Source organism: Podarcis cretensis (assembly GCF_951804945.1).
Source record: "Podarcis cretensis genome assembly, chromosome: 12".
Taxonomy (NCBI): Eukaryota; Metazoa; Chordata; class Lepidosauria; order Squamata; family Lacertidae; genus Podarcis; species Podarcis cretensis.
In genome coordinates this window covers 56,845,157-56,859,545 of record NC_137181.1, presented here as the reverse complement: position 1 = coordinate 56,859,545, position 14,389 = coordinate 56,845,157, and the positions used below count along the sequence as shown (strand labels likewise).

Here is a 14,389-nt window from a genome sequence, read left to right as displayed (position 1 = left end):
CTTGATTTGCAAATTAACAGGAGGCCAAACCGTTTAAGGAAAATAAATAGGTGTAACAAAAGCTACAGGGGAGCGGGGAAGGAAGGAAGGCTTCACAGCAAGAGCATCAACGTCAGGGTTTTTTTTAAAATAAAAAACCCCCGATTCAACAAAATTCAAAACACTGGGGAGAAGAATAAAGCAACAAAGGCAACTCTACAGTTTTTCAGTGAAGCGGCGCTGCTTTATGCCAGGTAGAATGCCAGACTGAGGATTGTGACAAGACCTGCACAATCAGAACAAGCCGAAGAATAAAGCGTCTGTTATTTAAAATAAAAATGAAAATGAAAATGAATGCCCTCTCCATAGGAAGAGGAGCTGGCTAGTCTCCCTAGTGTTTCAGTCCAGGCTCTCTCTTTTTAAATTAAATTTTATTTAACATACCGTATTTTTTGCTCTATAAGACTCACTTTTTCCCTCCTAAAAAGTAAGGGGAAATGTGTGTGTGTCTTATGGAGCAAATGCAGGCTGCGCAGCTATCCCAGAAGCCAGAACAGCAAGAGGGATCGCTGCTTTCACTGCACAGCGATCCCTCCTGCTGTTTTGGCTTCTGGGATTCAGAATATTTTTTTTCTTGTTTTCCTCCTCCAAAAACAAGGTGCGTCTTATGGTCTGGTGCGTCTTATAGAGAGAAAAATACAGTAATTATTACAAAATACAAGCAAAATACATACAAATACATACATACATATATTTTTCAGATAAGCACACATATATAAAAAAGAACAAAAAAGAAAAATGAAAGAAAAGAAAAAGAAAAAATAAGAAGAAAAATTGGAAGAAGTTCTTCCAAATTTATTCTACAAATCTCAATAATAAAATTTCACTGATTGACTTCCATCGCTTACACTGCACTTCCTATATACATTTTAAGCAAATATGTATTTGTTATTCTGTATTTCCCCCCGTATTGTTTCTGGATTATATTTTTTGGTTTTTGTCTTATCAAATCAGTCAGCTTTGCTAATTCCAAGTATTCACATAATTTATTCAGCCATTCTTCTTTGCTTGGAACGTAATTCCAGGCTCATGCTCTCTGAACATCCCACCTGACCCTTTTTAAAAAGAGCTGGCTGCTAGCATATTGCGTATTGCTGACTGGGCTCAAAAATGGGTTTCTCAGTTAAGTCAGGAGGAGTCAGTGCTAAATGTTAGCCGCTATATTTCTAGTACCCATTTCTGGCAACATAAACCAAAGTCACCTCTCTTCTTAAGTCTGATAACCAGGACCGGGTTTATGCTGAACCAAAAGCTACCAATAAAAAATATAGACCTGGATTTCTCCTTTATTCACGTAAAGGGGGGGGGGGATTTCCACCAACTCCTGCCTTCACCTGGAGCCCCTCCCACAGCATATTCTACCCCATTCCCAAGGGCCCTCCAACTTTCAGAAGCCGATTTTCAAGGAGACCGCAGAGCAAAGAGAAAGAAAGGCTGAAAAGCACAGTTTCATGAATTGTGTTTTGTTGGTGGGAGGAAAGCAAGGATGCAAGCCAAGGTGAGAATTACTGGAATATTGTCATTAATGTACAGTGTGCTTTACACACAACGACACAACAAAGGAAAACATGTTCCTGCCCCAAAGATGTGTTGTCTGTTCTGTCCTATCCCATAATTGACGTGCAGTGCTAATGTTGATGGCTCCAAAAATAAAATAAAATAAAACATCTTGGAAAAATGATACAGGGACACATACTGGCACATCCTGAACTCTGTGAGGCAATGCTAGACATCCTTGGGAGTTACACTCAGCAGCAGTTTAGATCAGCATCGCTGACGCATTTCTGAACTTCAGGAGAGATTGTCGGCTGTTACAAAGTGAAATCTGCAGCCCTCCTGCACAAGAAGCATTGGCAGATTCAGGGAAACCTCAAAGTTTGTAGAAATAGCCCCCCCCCAAAAAAAAAACCATGGCAAAGGAAGCTGCGGGGAGCAGGGAATAAAAACAGCTCCATAAGAACTCATTCATTCATTCATTTATGCTTTTTAACAGCTTATTATTACAGCACATACACACACACGACACTTAGAAAACAAACTACAAAAGAAAACACAAAACAAATGATAAACATATATCCATAAATCCACAAGTATCTGCACACAGACTTACGTTATCCAATCTTTAATTCTTATTCTATTCTAATAAGACTTCCTCCCTCCTCAACGCGGGTCTGATTTTAAACTCGATAAACTGTTTCTTTCTCATTTCGTCTTTTCTACCCTTCTCTGTATGTTGTATTTGTAAACCGTAATTTGTTTTGCAAAAATAATTCGAAGCAAGTCCAGGTTTTAATTTGAGGGCACTGGTTTTCTTTAAATAATCTCTATATGTTCCCCACTCTTTTTGAATTTTTTGTTTAGACTTTCCCCTAACTGCATCCGTCATTTTTGCCAACTGAAGGTAATCAAATAATCTTTCTTGCCACTCTTTTTTCGTTGGCACTGTTTCACTTTTCCAGTTTTTTTTTGTTTTTTTTTGCAATTAGTATTCTTGCTGCGGATGAGCCCCATAAGAACTCAATAGTGTGGAATGCCAGGAGACAAGGAGGTAGAAGATTGAAAGTTAAGAGCAAGTCTTTGATTCTGTCGCCCCCAAACTCCTTCAGCCACACACTCAATGTAACACGCATGCCACTCGTCACCCCTCTAATATTTAATGGTTTTATGGTGCACAGAACAAAAGAAACATATTTGAGATAAGGCAGCTCCGTTGTAAATGGGAAAAGGGAATGTCTTTATCTTTATGGTGCAGGTGCCTGAAAAAGCATCCCAGAATACAAACCAAGAGACATTTGACTGCTTTCTCTCTCTCTCTCTCTCTCTCTCTCACCATCTGTCACTACCATGAAGCGCACTGACGGGCTAAACATCCAAAGACACTGGTCTGAACAACAGGCTGGCAATTTTGAAAAAAAATGGAGACCGGTTTGCTCACACTGAATGGAGAACGAAAGATGAATCGACGGATCCAGAAAAGAACATCTATTTCTGTCAGACAATATCAAAAGAGACTTTGATAGCTGTTTCTTAGCAGCAAAGAAAACTCCTTTTCAAATACCCTGTTAGGGAAATTTTTAATAGGATGTTCTTATTGTCAGAGGCCAGGATAGAGAAAGCGCGACAAAAGGAACTTTGGCTGTGTGGTTGGCTGGCATGCCAAAGGCCTCGTGTTCAACTCCTGCCAACTCCAGCTGAAATGATTGGGTAGCAGGTGATGCCAAACACCTTTCTGCCCGAGACCCTGGAAGGTCACTGCCAGGCAGGGTAGACAATAAGGGGCTAGATGGACAAGACTTTGACCACTTAGACCAGACGCAGCCAAAGTGGTGCCCTGGTTGGATGGCAAATCTCACCCTCCCTGATTATTAGCCAGGCTACCTGAGTCTGAGATGGAGCCCATTGGATCCGGAGAGTAAAATATTGATTAGTCCTTTCTAGACTATTAAAGCAGTTCTCAGAAAAGAAAAAGCTGACGGTCCTTTGTCCACCCCAAGATGGCTTTTTCCTAGCCAGCTGGAAAGCACAGACTTTTGTTTTCTTGGCTGGCTATATTCCAAATGCCAAAGTGTTCTTTGCCAGTTCTTACCCAACGCCTTTGCTATTTTATAGCCATCAACCATCGAAAGTCATTAAAGAAAGATCTTTCACTGCTAGATACACAAGAGCCTAGAGATGGCTATGTTTTCTCTTGATATCACACAATGGCACTCCTCTTATAATATCCTCGCATTTGTCATGCCCGGTGCAGTGAAGGTCAATATGACCTGACTTTACTCTTTATTTGCTTGTACACGTCTTGAGGTTCAAGCCTTAAATTAAAAGTGGGAGATTTATGTAGGCATTTGCAACGATGCAATTTCCTTGGGTCAACTGGGTTTAATTAATTTCAATTCGCTTCAACTTTGATAAACCAGCAAATTGCAGAAATCAAAGACAATGTGTACTCATTCGGTTAGTTTTGGCTGGATGACTAAACAATTAATCTTGGCTAGATGGAACATGCAAGCTAAGTGAATTACACAAGGCTGATGAGAGCATTTGCAATGTTTGCAAACTTTGAAGTTTTTCCTCATGTACTGCAATTTTTAAAAATTTGTTCTGTAATTTCTGCAGGAAAACTCACTCTCTTTCTCAGATAGGTACAAGAGGAAGGATTCCAGAGCTAATGCCAGTCATCTGCTGAAGAACAAGTTGGAAGTTCAACTCTTTAAGATCTCAGCTGAACTAGGGACAAGCTATGTTGTGTGGTTACTATACTGGGAGCCCTTTAGTTTAGAAAAACGGTGAGTAAGTCAGGAAATTGTAGAAGTGCAATTTTCCCCTCCATGTTATGGGGAAAGTGGATGGAAAGAAAATTTTCTCCCTTGTTCATAATGTAATAAGAATTTTAAAGTCTTAGATATATATTAAATGTTCACAAATGTACCAAGCAAACATAAATATATAAACCACATGTCTGCAGCAGCACAGGAAGACGGTCCTGAAACCATTTTGACTCCCAAGCTGACCAAATGTTTCTCTGCAAGGAGGGAGGAGGTGAAAAAAAAACCTTCCTTATTACAGGAATGTAGTAATCACCATTTCAAAGGATAACAGACTACCAGGAAAGGCAATCAGATAAGACATTATCAGATAACCTGCCAGACAGGAGATAAACAATGCACTCAGATTTCTGTTGTAGACCGCCCTTTCTGTGATGTAGGTATGATGTATCTGGGGGGTGGTCTTGAGCTACACCCTTTTCTGTGATATAGGTATGATGTTTCTGGGGGGTGGTCTTGGGTTACACCCCTTCTGTGATATATGTATGATGTATGGAGGGGTTGTCTTGAGCTCCAGGGCAGGGAATTTAAAATGTCTATATAAGGCCTTGTGCGCCATGGTTCGAGGTCCTCCTCCTTTCCTGCATGTGAGGGGAGCACCCTGTTGCAACAGATCAGTAAAGATCAGGCTTACTAGCTGCTTTGTTTCTCAATATTCTCTGGTTGGCCTCAGTTATTTTCTCCTACCAATAGGGAACCCACGTAAGGACTCTATACGGGCTCTTGGATACCCAATAAGGGAAAAAGGGCAGGTTTTTATTGTTTACAACAATAAGACTAGAACTTAAGGTCATTCAATGCAACACAACGCTGCAAGATTACGTGCAAAAAGTACTTCTCCTCTGGTTGGCATGACACAGTAAGCCAAACCATTGTTTACCAGGAGGGTGCAACTGTATAGGCTCCTCTTCGCTCTTCCTGAGTCCTTTGTACTTCCACCCTGCACCAAGCTAAGCCACGCTTTTGCTTAGCATATGGTCCAAACCTGGGCTTGTCCTTAAGCTCTCTCTTCACGACATACCCTGTCTGCATTATAAATACAATATATTTGTGAAGAAGACTGAGAAGCTGCCTAATCAGTCATTTTGTCCTTCCTGAGTGAAAGATGGTCACAAAACAAGGCTGGGAAAAGGAAAACCCTAGACTGGAAGTATCCCTGAGAATTGCTTCCGACAAATGAAAGTTTCAGTATAATTTCCCTCACAGTGAGGTGAGTGAAACCTAACGCAACGAGTCAACTTGAGCTCTCCGGTCAACTGTGATTCCGCTTCATATCTTTCTTGCTTTTTTGCATTTGGCATTCAACGGTTTGTTAAGCCTGAGACACATGCTTCAGCCTCGCTCGGTGAAACCTGCTTGGTCAGAAACACCCACAATAAAGGAGGGAAATTGTCTGGCTCCTGTAAAAGGTGCTGCTGCGACAACTGGCTGACAGACAGGCAACGGCTCTTCAAAGCAGTTACAACTATTGGCTTCTTCTGCCTGTTTGCTTTGGCAAATGTCGTTGTCAGTTCCAGCCACTGACCTCAGGGGCGATGAACTGAGAGGACATACTTTCCAAGGCTGTGTACAATTCAAAGTGTTGGTGCTGACCTTTAAAGCCCTAAATGGCCTCGGTCCAGTATATCTGAAGGAGCGTCTCCTCCCCCATCGTTCTGCCCGGACACTGAGGTCCAGCTCCGAGGGCCTTCTGGCGGTTCCCTCACTGCGAGAGGCCAAGTTGCAGGGAACCAGGCAGAGGGCCTTCTCGGTGGTGGCGCCCGCCCTGTGGAATGCCCTCCCATCGGATGTCAAGGCGATGGACAACTACCTGACATTCAGAAAACATCTGAAGGCAGCCCTGTTCAGGGAGGTTTTTAATATGTGACATTTTAGTGTATTTTTCATCTCTGTTGGAAGCCGCCCAGAGTGGCTGGGGAAACCCAGCCAGATGGGCGGGGTACAAATAATAAATTATTATTATTATTATTATTATTATTATTATTATTAAATAACACTGCTTCCCTTAACGAATTATGGGCACTGTACTTTGCAGAGGGTTGCTGGTTCACTGTAACTCTGTGAAGGGAAAACTACAGTGCCCAGAATTCTTTGAGGGAAAGATGTGCTTTAACAGTATAGAGTGTATGCAGTCCAAGTCCAGATTTGGCTATGTGAGTCGATAGCTCCAGCTGGCTCTGATTCCATTTAGCCTTGATGAACTCTTAGAAAAAGGAGTCGTTGGAAGACCAAAGAGAAGACAGTGATCACTTGGGGCGTGGGGGGAAGCACTTAAAAGCAGAGGTGGGGTTGAATGGAGAAGGCTTCTGTGGCTAGGAGATGCTAACTCATACCTACCATACTTTTCCGTGTATAAAACTATGTTATTATCTTTTAAAATCATGCTAAAAAGTGGGGATCGTCTTATACATGGGTAGTGCATAAGGTGGACGTTTGATTGGTTGCTGCTGCGGCTGTCAGTGGCTATTGTGCGTGTCATTCGTTGCTGCGACAATGGTTGATGTTGATTGGTCGACACGTGCAGGTGAGAAATTTTGGGCACCCCCCCCCCAAAGCTCAAAAACTCTGGGCAATCCTTCCCAAAAGAAGCTCAACAACTTTGCGCCATCTCCCCCCATTTTCTGAAATTTCATGGGGGGGACGTCTTATACACAGAAAAGTACAGCGCATTTAAGTTTTAAAGAAAAGCCGCAAAAAAATCAATTATTGTGGCAATAAAGCCTTGCTATGCACCAGTTCCCTTTCCCAAAGTTATTTATCTGTGCATGAATATATATGTTACACACAAGCATGCTGCGTGTGCAGAAAAAGTTACATGTTCTCTCAAAGAACTGCCAGGGCTTTGGCACTTTTGAGTCCGTAGAAAGGAGGAGTGTTATTTGGGCAGGGTATCGCTCTCTCTTCTGCTTAATAGTCATCGCATGAACAGTCTGCTTTGCTGTGAAAGTGATTTAGGACTAACAAAGATAACAATGGGTTTAATCACGATGAAACACTGATCTGGCTGAAATGTATGGAAGTTGATGTGCCGAGGGGACAAGAAAGCCACTGAGAGCGCATTTGTCGAATCTGTTATGTTCTATGCCAGACATGGGAGAAAGAAATGTTCCCTCAGAGCGAGGAAGCTGCGAAATCCATCCATCCTAAACTTGTTTTCACATGTCTATATTTTGTTAGGCGAAGGACAGAAAGCCAGCCAAACGATACAAAATAAGTTTTCGAAACTTTGCAAAAGACGCGCGCGCACACCCCAGTTCGTATATAAACGAATATACATTTATATTATACGCCGGCTCCCTCGGCCAATAAAGCGAGAGGAGCGCCGCAACCCCAGAGTCCTCTGTGACTGGACCTAATGGTCAGGGGTCCCTTTACCTTTACCCCGCCCATCTGGCTGGGTTTCCCCAGCCACTCTGGGCGGCTTCCAACAGAATATTAAAATACAATAGTTTATCACACATTAAAAGCTTCCCTAAACAGGGCTGCCTTCAGATGTCTTCTAAAAGTCTGGTAGTTGTTTTTCTCTTTGACATCTGGTGGGAGGGCGTTCCACAGGGAGGGTGCCACTACCGAGAAGGCCCTCTGCCTGGTTCCCTGTAACTTGGCTTCTCGCAGTGAAGGAACCGCCAGAAGGCCCTAGGAGCTGGACCTCAGTGTCTGGGTAGAACAATGTGGGTGGAGACGCTCCTTCAGGTATACTGGGCCGGGGCATAAGAATGAACCAAATTTCCTCTGGCACTGGCTGCATTCAGGTGTCATGCTAAACCATTGTTTAGCACTACAACAGTAAGTCTCAACAAGCCTTGAGGTTGTGCACTGTCTCCTCCCATCTGGCACAGCTATCAGAAGGAGATTAGTAATTTAGATTAACTACGGGACGCAGGTGGCGCTGTGGGTTAAAGCCTCAGCGCCTAGGACTTGCCGATTGAAAGGTCAGCGGTTTGAATCCCTGCGGCAGGGTGCGCTCCCGCTGCTCGGTCCCAGCGCCTGCCAACCTAGCAGTTCGAAAGCACCTCCGGGTGCAAGTAGATAAATAGGGACCGCTTACCAGCGGGAAGGTAAACGGCGTTTCCGTGTGCGGCTCTGGCTCGCCAGATGCAGCTTTGTCACGCTGGCCACGTGACCCGGAAGTGTCTCCGGACAGCGCTGGCCCCTGGCCTCTTAAGTGAGATGGGCGCACAACCCCAGAGTCTGTCAAGACTGGCCCGTACGGGCAGGGGTACCTTTACCTTTACCTTACAGTTTAACAGCTGGGATAGCTCAGTTGGTAGAGCCTGAGACTGTTAATCTCAGGTTCATGGATTCGAGCCCCACGTTGGGCAAAAGATTCCTACATTAGAGGGGTTGGACTAGATGACCCTCGTCATCTACAATTCTATGACTGTAACATGTTATCTGAAACTTAAACTGTGGCTATCTTAACCATGGTCTGTTGAAACAAGCCAGCTTCATAAACCATAGTTGGCCGGTTTCCACTAACCACAGTTAAGATGAACCAGTTTGTTCAGGTTCAGACAACGTCGCAAGTTGCTGCAAATCTAAAACAGAAATGAAAATGACCAAACTCCTTCTCACGGTTGCACAAAAGAGAAGAGCCCAAAGATCGCTACAGTCCATCCTTACTAGCATTATATCTGGTGCAATTTGTAGTATGAAGTGAACTGGATCCATACTATATGAATCGCAGTAGACAGGGAATCCTAGAGTTAAAGAAGAGTTGTGCTTGAAAAGATGTGTGCAAGCTCTACAAACAGGTGAAAATACCTTTTCCAGTGCATCTCTGTCCACCAGCTCCTGCACAGCCAAAAGCTTGATGCTAGAAGAGAAAAAACAGCAAAAGAAGTCATTTTAAAACCAAGTAAAAGTAGCTCCTGAAAGTCTGAAAACCCTTATATGGCATGCTAGTCAGCCATTTACAATGGTGCAGTCCCACGCAGTCATTAAATCCCCATCTATCTTGCAAAAGAATGATCTGCAAGAGCTTACGCTACTTCCCTGGACACAGCTGACTTTGACTGCTCTGATACAGTGTGCACAAGCAGGTTCTTGGCTGAGAACCCAGCTATCATACCAGAATGCTGCATGCAAGAACCAACAGAGCGAGGTGGGAGATGCTCTATTTACATCTGAAAGGCAGCTCCTTGACTGCTATGTTTGTTTGAAGAGCTGCCTTGCTAGATCAGCCAGAGGAGCAAAGTGGTGAAGCGTTTCTTTGTCAACCTTGGCTAACCAGGTGCTTCTGGGAAGTTCACAAGCAAGACGTGCAGAGGGCAAAACAACCCCTGTGATTTATCCTGAAATTCAGGTATTAATAGGTCTACCGTTTGAACCTAGAAGCTCTGTTTTGCTCTCACGGTTAATCAAAATGTATTCACCCCCTACAAATTTGCCTGATCCTTGTCTTTTGGGGTTTTTTAAAATTTATTTTTTTTTAAAAAAATTATTTAACATAATTGTTACAAAATATAAGCAAAACATATACACTTCACACATATACACTTCAAATAAGTACATATACATGAAAAAAGAAAAAAGGAAGAAAAAGAAAAAATAAGAAGAAAAATTGGAAGAATTTCTTCCAAATTTATTCTACAAATATCTCGATATGAAAATAATAAAAAAATTTCATTGACTGACTTCCATCGCTTACACTGCACTTCCTATATACATTTTAAGCAAGATTGTATCTGTTATTCCATATTTTCCCCATACAATCTCACACAAATATTCTAATCAATAAGTTTTCTAAATCTTTCATAAATCTATTCTAAACACAACCAACACCTTACATTTAATCCTTGTCTACATAAATAATCATTTAGACATTATTTCTGGATTATAGTTTTTGGTTTTTGTCTTATCAAATCAGTCAACTCTGCTAATTCCAAGTATTCGCAAGTGAAGAGTCACTCCAGCTACTGTTAACCAACAATTTTAGGGGTAATGGTTCACAAAAGCACATCATATGGTCCACAAAATCATAGACATGACGGTCAAGGGAGGAGGGCACTGCCACTGGAGTCCATAAATCTTCTCTTACATACCAGGAAACCTCTCCACCTGGCTTGGTATTGAGGGCCTGGACCTGGTGTTGGGCATAAGAGACAGACTGGGGATGCTGCTGAAGGCCATCTCTGGCACAGTGGTGGTGAACCCAGGGACAATTGGAGATGGGGGATGGAGTTGGACCAGCTTTGCCCCAGATGCCTCCCTAGGAGGGGAGCCCCCTTGGCTAAGGGGAGGGCAGCAGGGCAGCAGAGGCGGCTCCTTGGTGGGTGACACTGGGCTTGGAGTATTCAGCATTGTGGGGCTGAATACCCTTGTGGCAGCCCTCAAGGCATGTCCCTGGGATCTGGGCCTCCTCTCAGCCTGCTGGGGCCCTTCTCTGGGCTGCATTTTTCTTGGGATCCCATCTTCTCATTCCCCAGCCTACTGTGACCTTCCCTGTGGTTGTCCACTTCCAGCTTCCTGATAGCCTCTCACTTTCCTTCCTTTCCATGACATTTGCAATAGACTCAGGACACCCTGGAGGAGAAGGTACTTAGTCTGAGGCTGCTTCTAGATCCATCACCGCAGACACAGCGGTGTCCTCAGCAGCTGGGGTACTTTTTACCAGCTTGGGCTGGTAAGACAGCTAGGCTATTCCTGGATCTTGATAGTTTGACCACAGGTGTCCATGCACTGGTAGCCTCAACACTGGATTACTGCAATAGGCTCTTTATGTGGCTACTCTTGAGGTTAGTCCAGAGGCTACAGGTGCACTGGCAGAACAGCACCTAGGCTGCTTATGGAGACAGACTGACACCAGCATACAACACCTTGTTTGTGGGATCTGCATGGGCTCCCCATCTCCAGTTCTGCTTGAGAGACTGCCTTATGCCTTAAATACTCAGAAGGGCACAACAACGTGCAAGGGAGTTTCTCCTTCAAGTTCCTAACATACCAAAAGCTCGCGCCACAGTAATTTGGAGAAGGGCTTCCCCCGTTTCGTGGAACAGCATCTCTGCTCAGATAAGACAGGTGCTCACAATCTGCACTTTCCGGAAACAGCTGAAGACATTTTTTATTATTATTATTATTCAATTAGCTTTTCCAGCTGGGTGAAAAGGTTTCTGCCATAGATGTTTCTTTTATATGATTTGTAAACCCAACTTTGGTTGTTTTTCTCCTGTTTTAGAAAACTACTTTTAGTTGTTTTTATGCTAGGTTTGTAAATCACCCTAAGACTCAGCTGAAAGGCATTCCTGAATTTATAAAATACTATTAATGACAACAGCAGCTGTTATTGCATCCATTTGTCATTACCCGAATAGGCTGCTCTGTATAATTAAACCCATCTACAAAGTTGCCTAATAAAACCCCGATTGATTCTGGCAATCTTTTCTTATAATGGGTGCACGCAGATAGAGCCACATGCCCCAAAATGCTGTAGAAAGAGAAGCAGAGAGAGAGAAATGAGAGTTTGCCATTGACTTTAGCCCAACCCCTGTGCTGACTCATGAAAACACGAGGCTCGTAAAGAAGCGTAAGCACCAAGCGAGGATTTATAGCACTGCATAGGGAAGGAGAGATCGTTTATCTAAACGGCGCAAGGCAACCTGGCATCCATGGCTGGTGTAGAAAGCAGAACTGATTGGATATCCTCTGTGGTTTTTACAGGACATGCAGTGCAACTGATCTAAAAATAGGAGGCAGTTATTGCTGGCTGTCCAATAGATTACACTCCTCCAAGGGCTACAAAGGTTGACTTTAAAAAATAATAATTCTGCAATTATATTGACAGCCTTAGACAATAATCATCCACAGAACAGGCACAGTGTAGAGTCCAGAACTCAAATCCACATTGAGTTTCCAACTGGCAACTTAAGGAGGATCAGAAATTCCACCTGTGTGCCACCAGTCAACTGGGGTGAAATGGTGAGAAATGCAGGGAGACCAGTTGCACCAACAAGGAAGCCTAATATTTATTCTAGTAAGCCACAGCAGATCAGGTGGGTAACCTTTTGGCCCCTTTAAAGGCTTCTGGGTCAGGATTCCTCCGCGCTGTTCACTAATCAGAGCAACTAGCTCTCACTGCTGCCTCAGATTGCCTTGGCCTCACCTCCTAAACTCAACCGTAAGCCCAGTCTGCCAAGTTGCTGAAAGACAAGTTCATTCACACTTGGCCAGCTGGCTTCAACCCACCAAGGAACACGGTGTACCTGGAATGTACCAGAGAATCCACAGATACCCAAAGTCATTCTCGGCACAATATACTTGTTTGTTTCATCCTGGTCAGACGGACAGTTCCAAAGTTTTGACACAATGAGAACCCCTAAATTAAGGAAATCAAAGCAGCTCTCTCTGAGTACAAAATGAAGATACTTGTGTCCTGGCCTGGTACAAATGCGTTCAAGGGGAAGGAGTCAATAAGGGCCAAGAGAGAGAAGAATCCCCATTGAACTGGGAAGAACAGTGTTTTTCCCAATGTATGAAGGCAAGCAGCCTTCACACACCTGGCAGGTGCAAACATTATCTCCCAGTCTGCAAATACTTCATATCATCAGTTGTCACATGGTCATTTGCCTTTATCCACTATCAACCAGCTAATGGGAGAGGCAGGCATAGACACCTGCCAATGTTGTACCGACTGCAGAAGAGATCCTTAAACTCATTCATAAAAAGTAGGTGTAGACTTAAAAGCAACAACTGGGCTTCCTTACTGGATAACTGCAATCGGCTAACACAAGCCTATTGTCTTCCGTAGCTTTCAGGGACCAGGCTTGTAAGATTTCGTAGCCCCGTATCTGGTGGTACCAATGGCATACCATCGTCCAGAACAGAAGCTGTTCTTACAAGAAGCCACTGTATCTGCCCATCAACGAAAGGGCAGCCATTCATAGCTGAAAACGTTGCATGAGTGATGGATGAGAAAGAGATAAATCATGTCACTGAGCTTTGCATCAACGGGTAAGGGAAGAATAGAAATAAAGCCATCAGTTGGAAATATATTTTGAATATGGTGGGAAGTTTAGCAAAGGCGCCTAAGAAATTCACAATAGCCAACACAGTAACTCACTCATTTGACACTGGGAAAACAAACAAAGGCTTTCTGACAAAGATAATATATTGTCTGTGTCATGTTTCAACATGGCAACATAAAATTACTCACACATTTGTCACAATGCTAGGAGGGTTCTTAAGCCTGATAATGTATGAAGTGGAATTTGGGTTTTTTTTTCATCCATCCCTAAGTAACTTGTTCAACTGGCGATTGAGCCTGAGGTTATATGATGTCACATCAAACAATTCTTATCCCACACTTTCAAGGACATTTCCTCATCACTTTCCTTCCCGCAAAAAGCGGGGGTTGCAAGCAGGTTTGTTGTGCAACAACAGCAAATCCACTTAGAATCACCGAATCTTTAATTGAACAACATGACTTTCTCTGGATGCAATTAAACCTCTCAAAAAGTAGCAACAGTCTAGAAGCAGTTACACTCCCTGCCACACAGTTCCCATCATTTTTATTCTTCTTGGATCTTTGTTTCCATGGAAATGCAGGTTTAAAAAACCTACTGTCTCCTACACACACCCGGTAATGCAGATTGCATCAGTTAAAGAACTGAAAGTATGACTTTTTAATCCAGTACTAATAAATTTCTTCATAGCAAAAACAGGCAAAGGAGTTAACCATGACACAAGCAGTTAATATAATAAAGAGAAAAAGGAAGTTTTGGGGGGGTTTTGGGGGTGATACACTGAAGTTCAAATGAAATGGGGTGGCTTTTTGTAAGGCTGTCTGCAGCAGATGAATATTACCACTCCTTGAGTTCTTCCAACACATTTTGCCTAGGGCGGGTAGTGATGTGCTTCTCTGTCAGCTAACGAGGGATTTCTCCCATATTATACAGGCGCTGCCCATTTTGCACAGGGGCTCCATTCCCGCCTCCAGCACGTGTCAGCAGAACATGGATAAGCATTATCCCCCCCATTACATTGCCCCACGCCCTCGTTTTGCCTTTTTCCAGGTCCAAAAGGACACACGT

General features: G+C 43.3%; 1 protein-coding gene across 1 annotated transcript in view; it reads right to left on the bottom strand.

Moving 5' to 3' along the window:
- The window catches only part of EEPD1 (endonuclease/exonuclease/phosphatase family domain containing 1), a 62,471-nt gene that overhangs the window by 13,099 nt on the left and 34,983 nt on the right, over window positions 1-14,389 (bottom strand). The window contains exon 2 of the mRNA XM_079947598.1: window positions 9,126-9,177. Within this exon, the coding sequence (XP_079803724.1) occupies window positions 9,126-9,177 (52 nt within the window). The remainder of the gene's footprint in view (window positions 1-9,125; window positions 9,178-14,389) is intronic.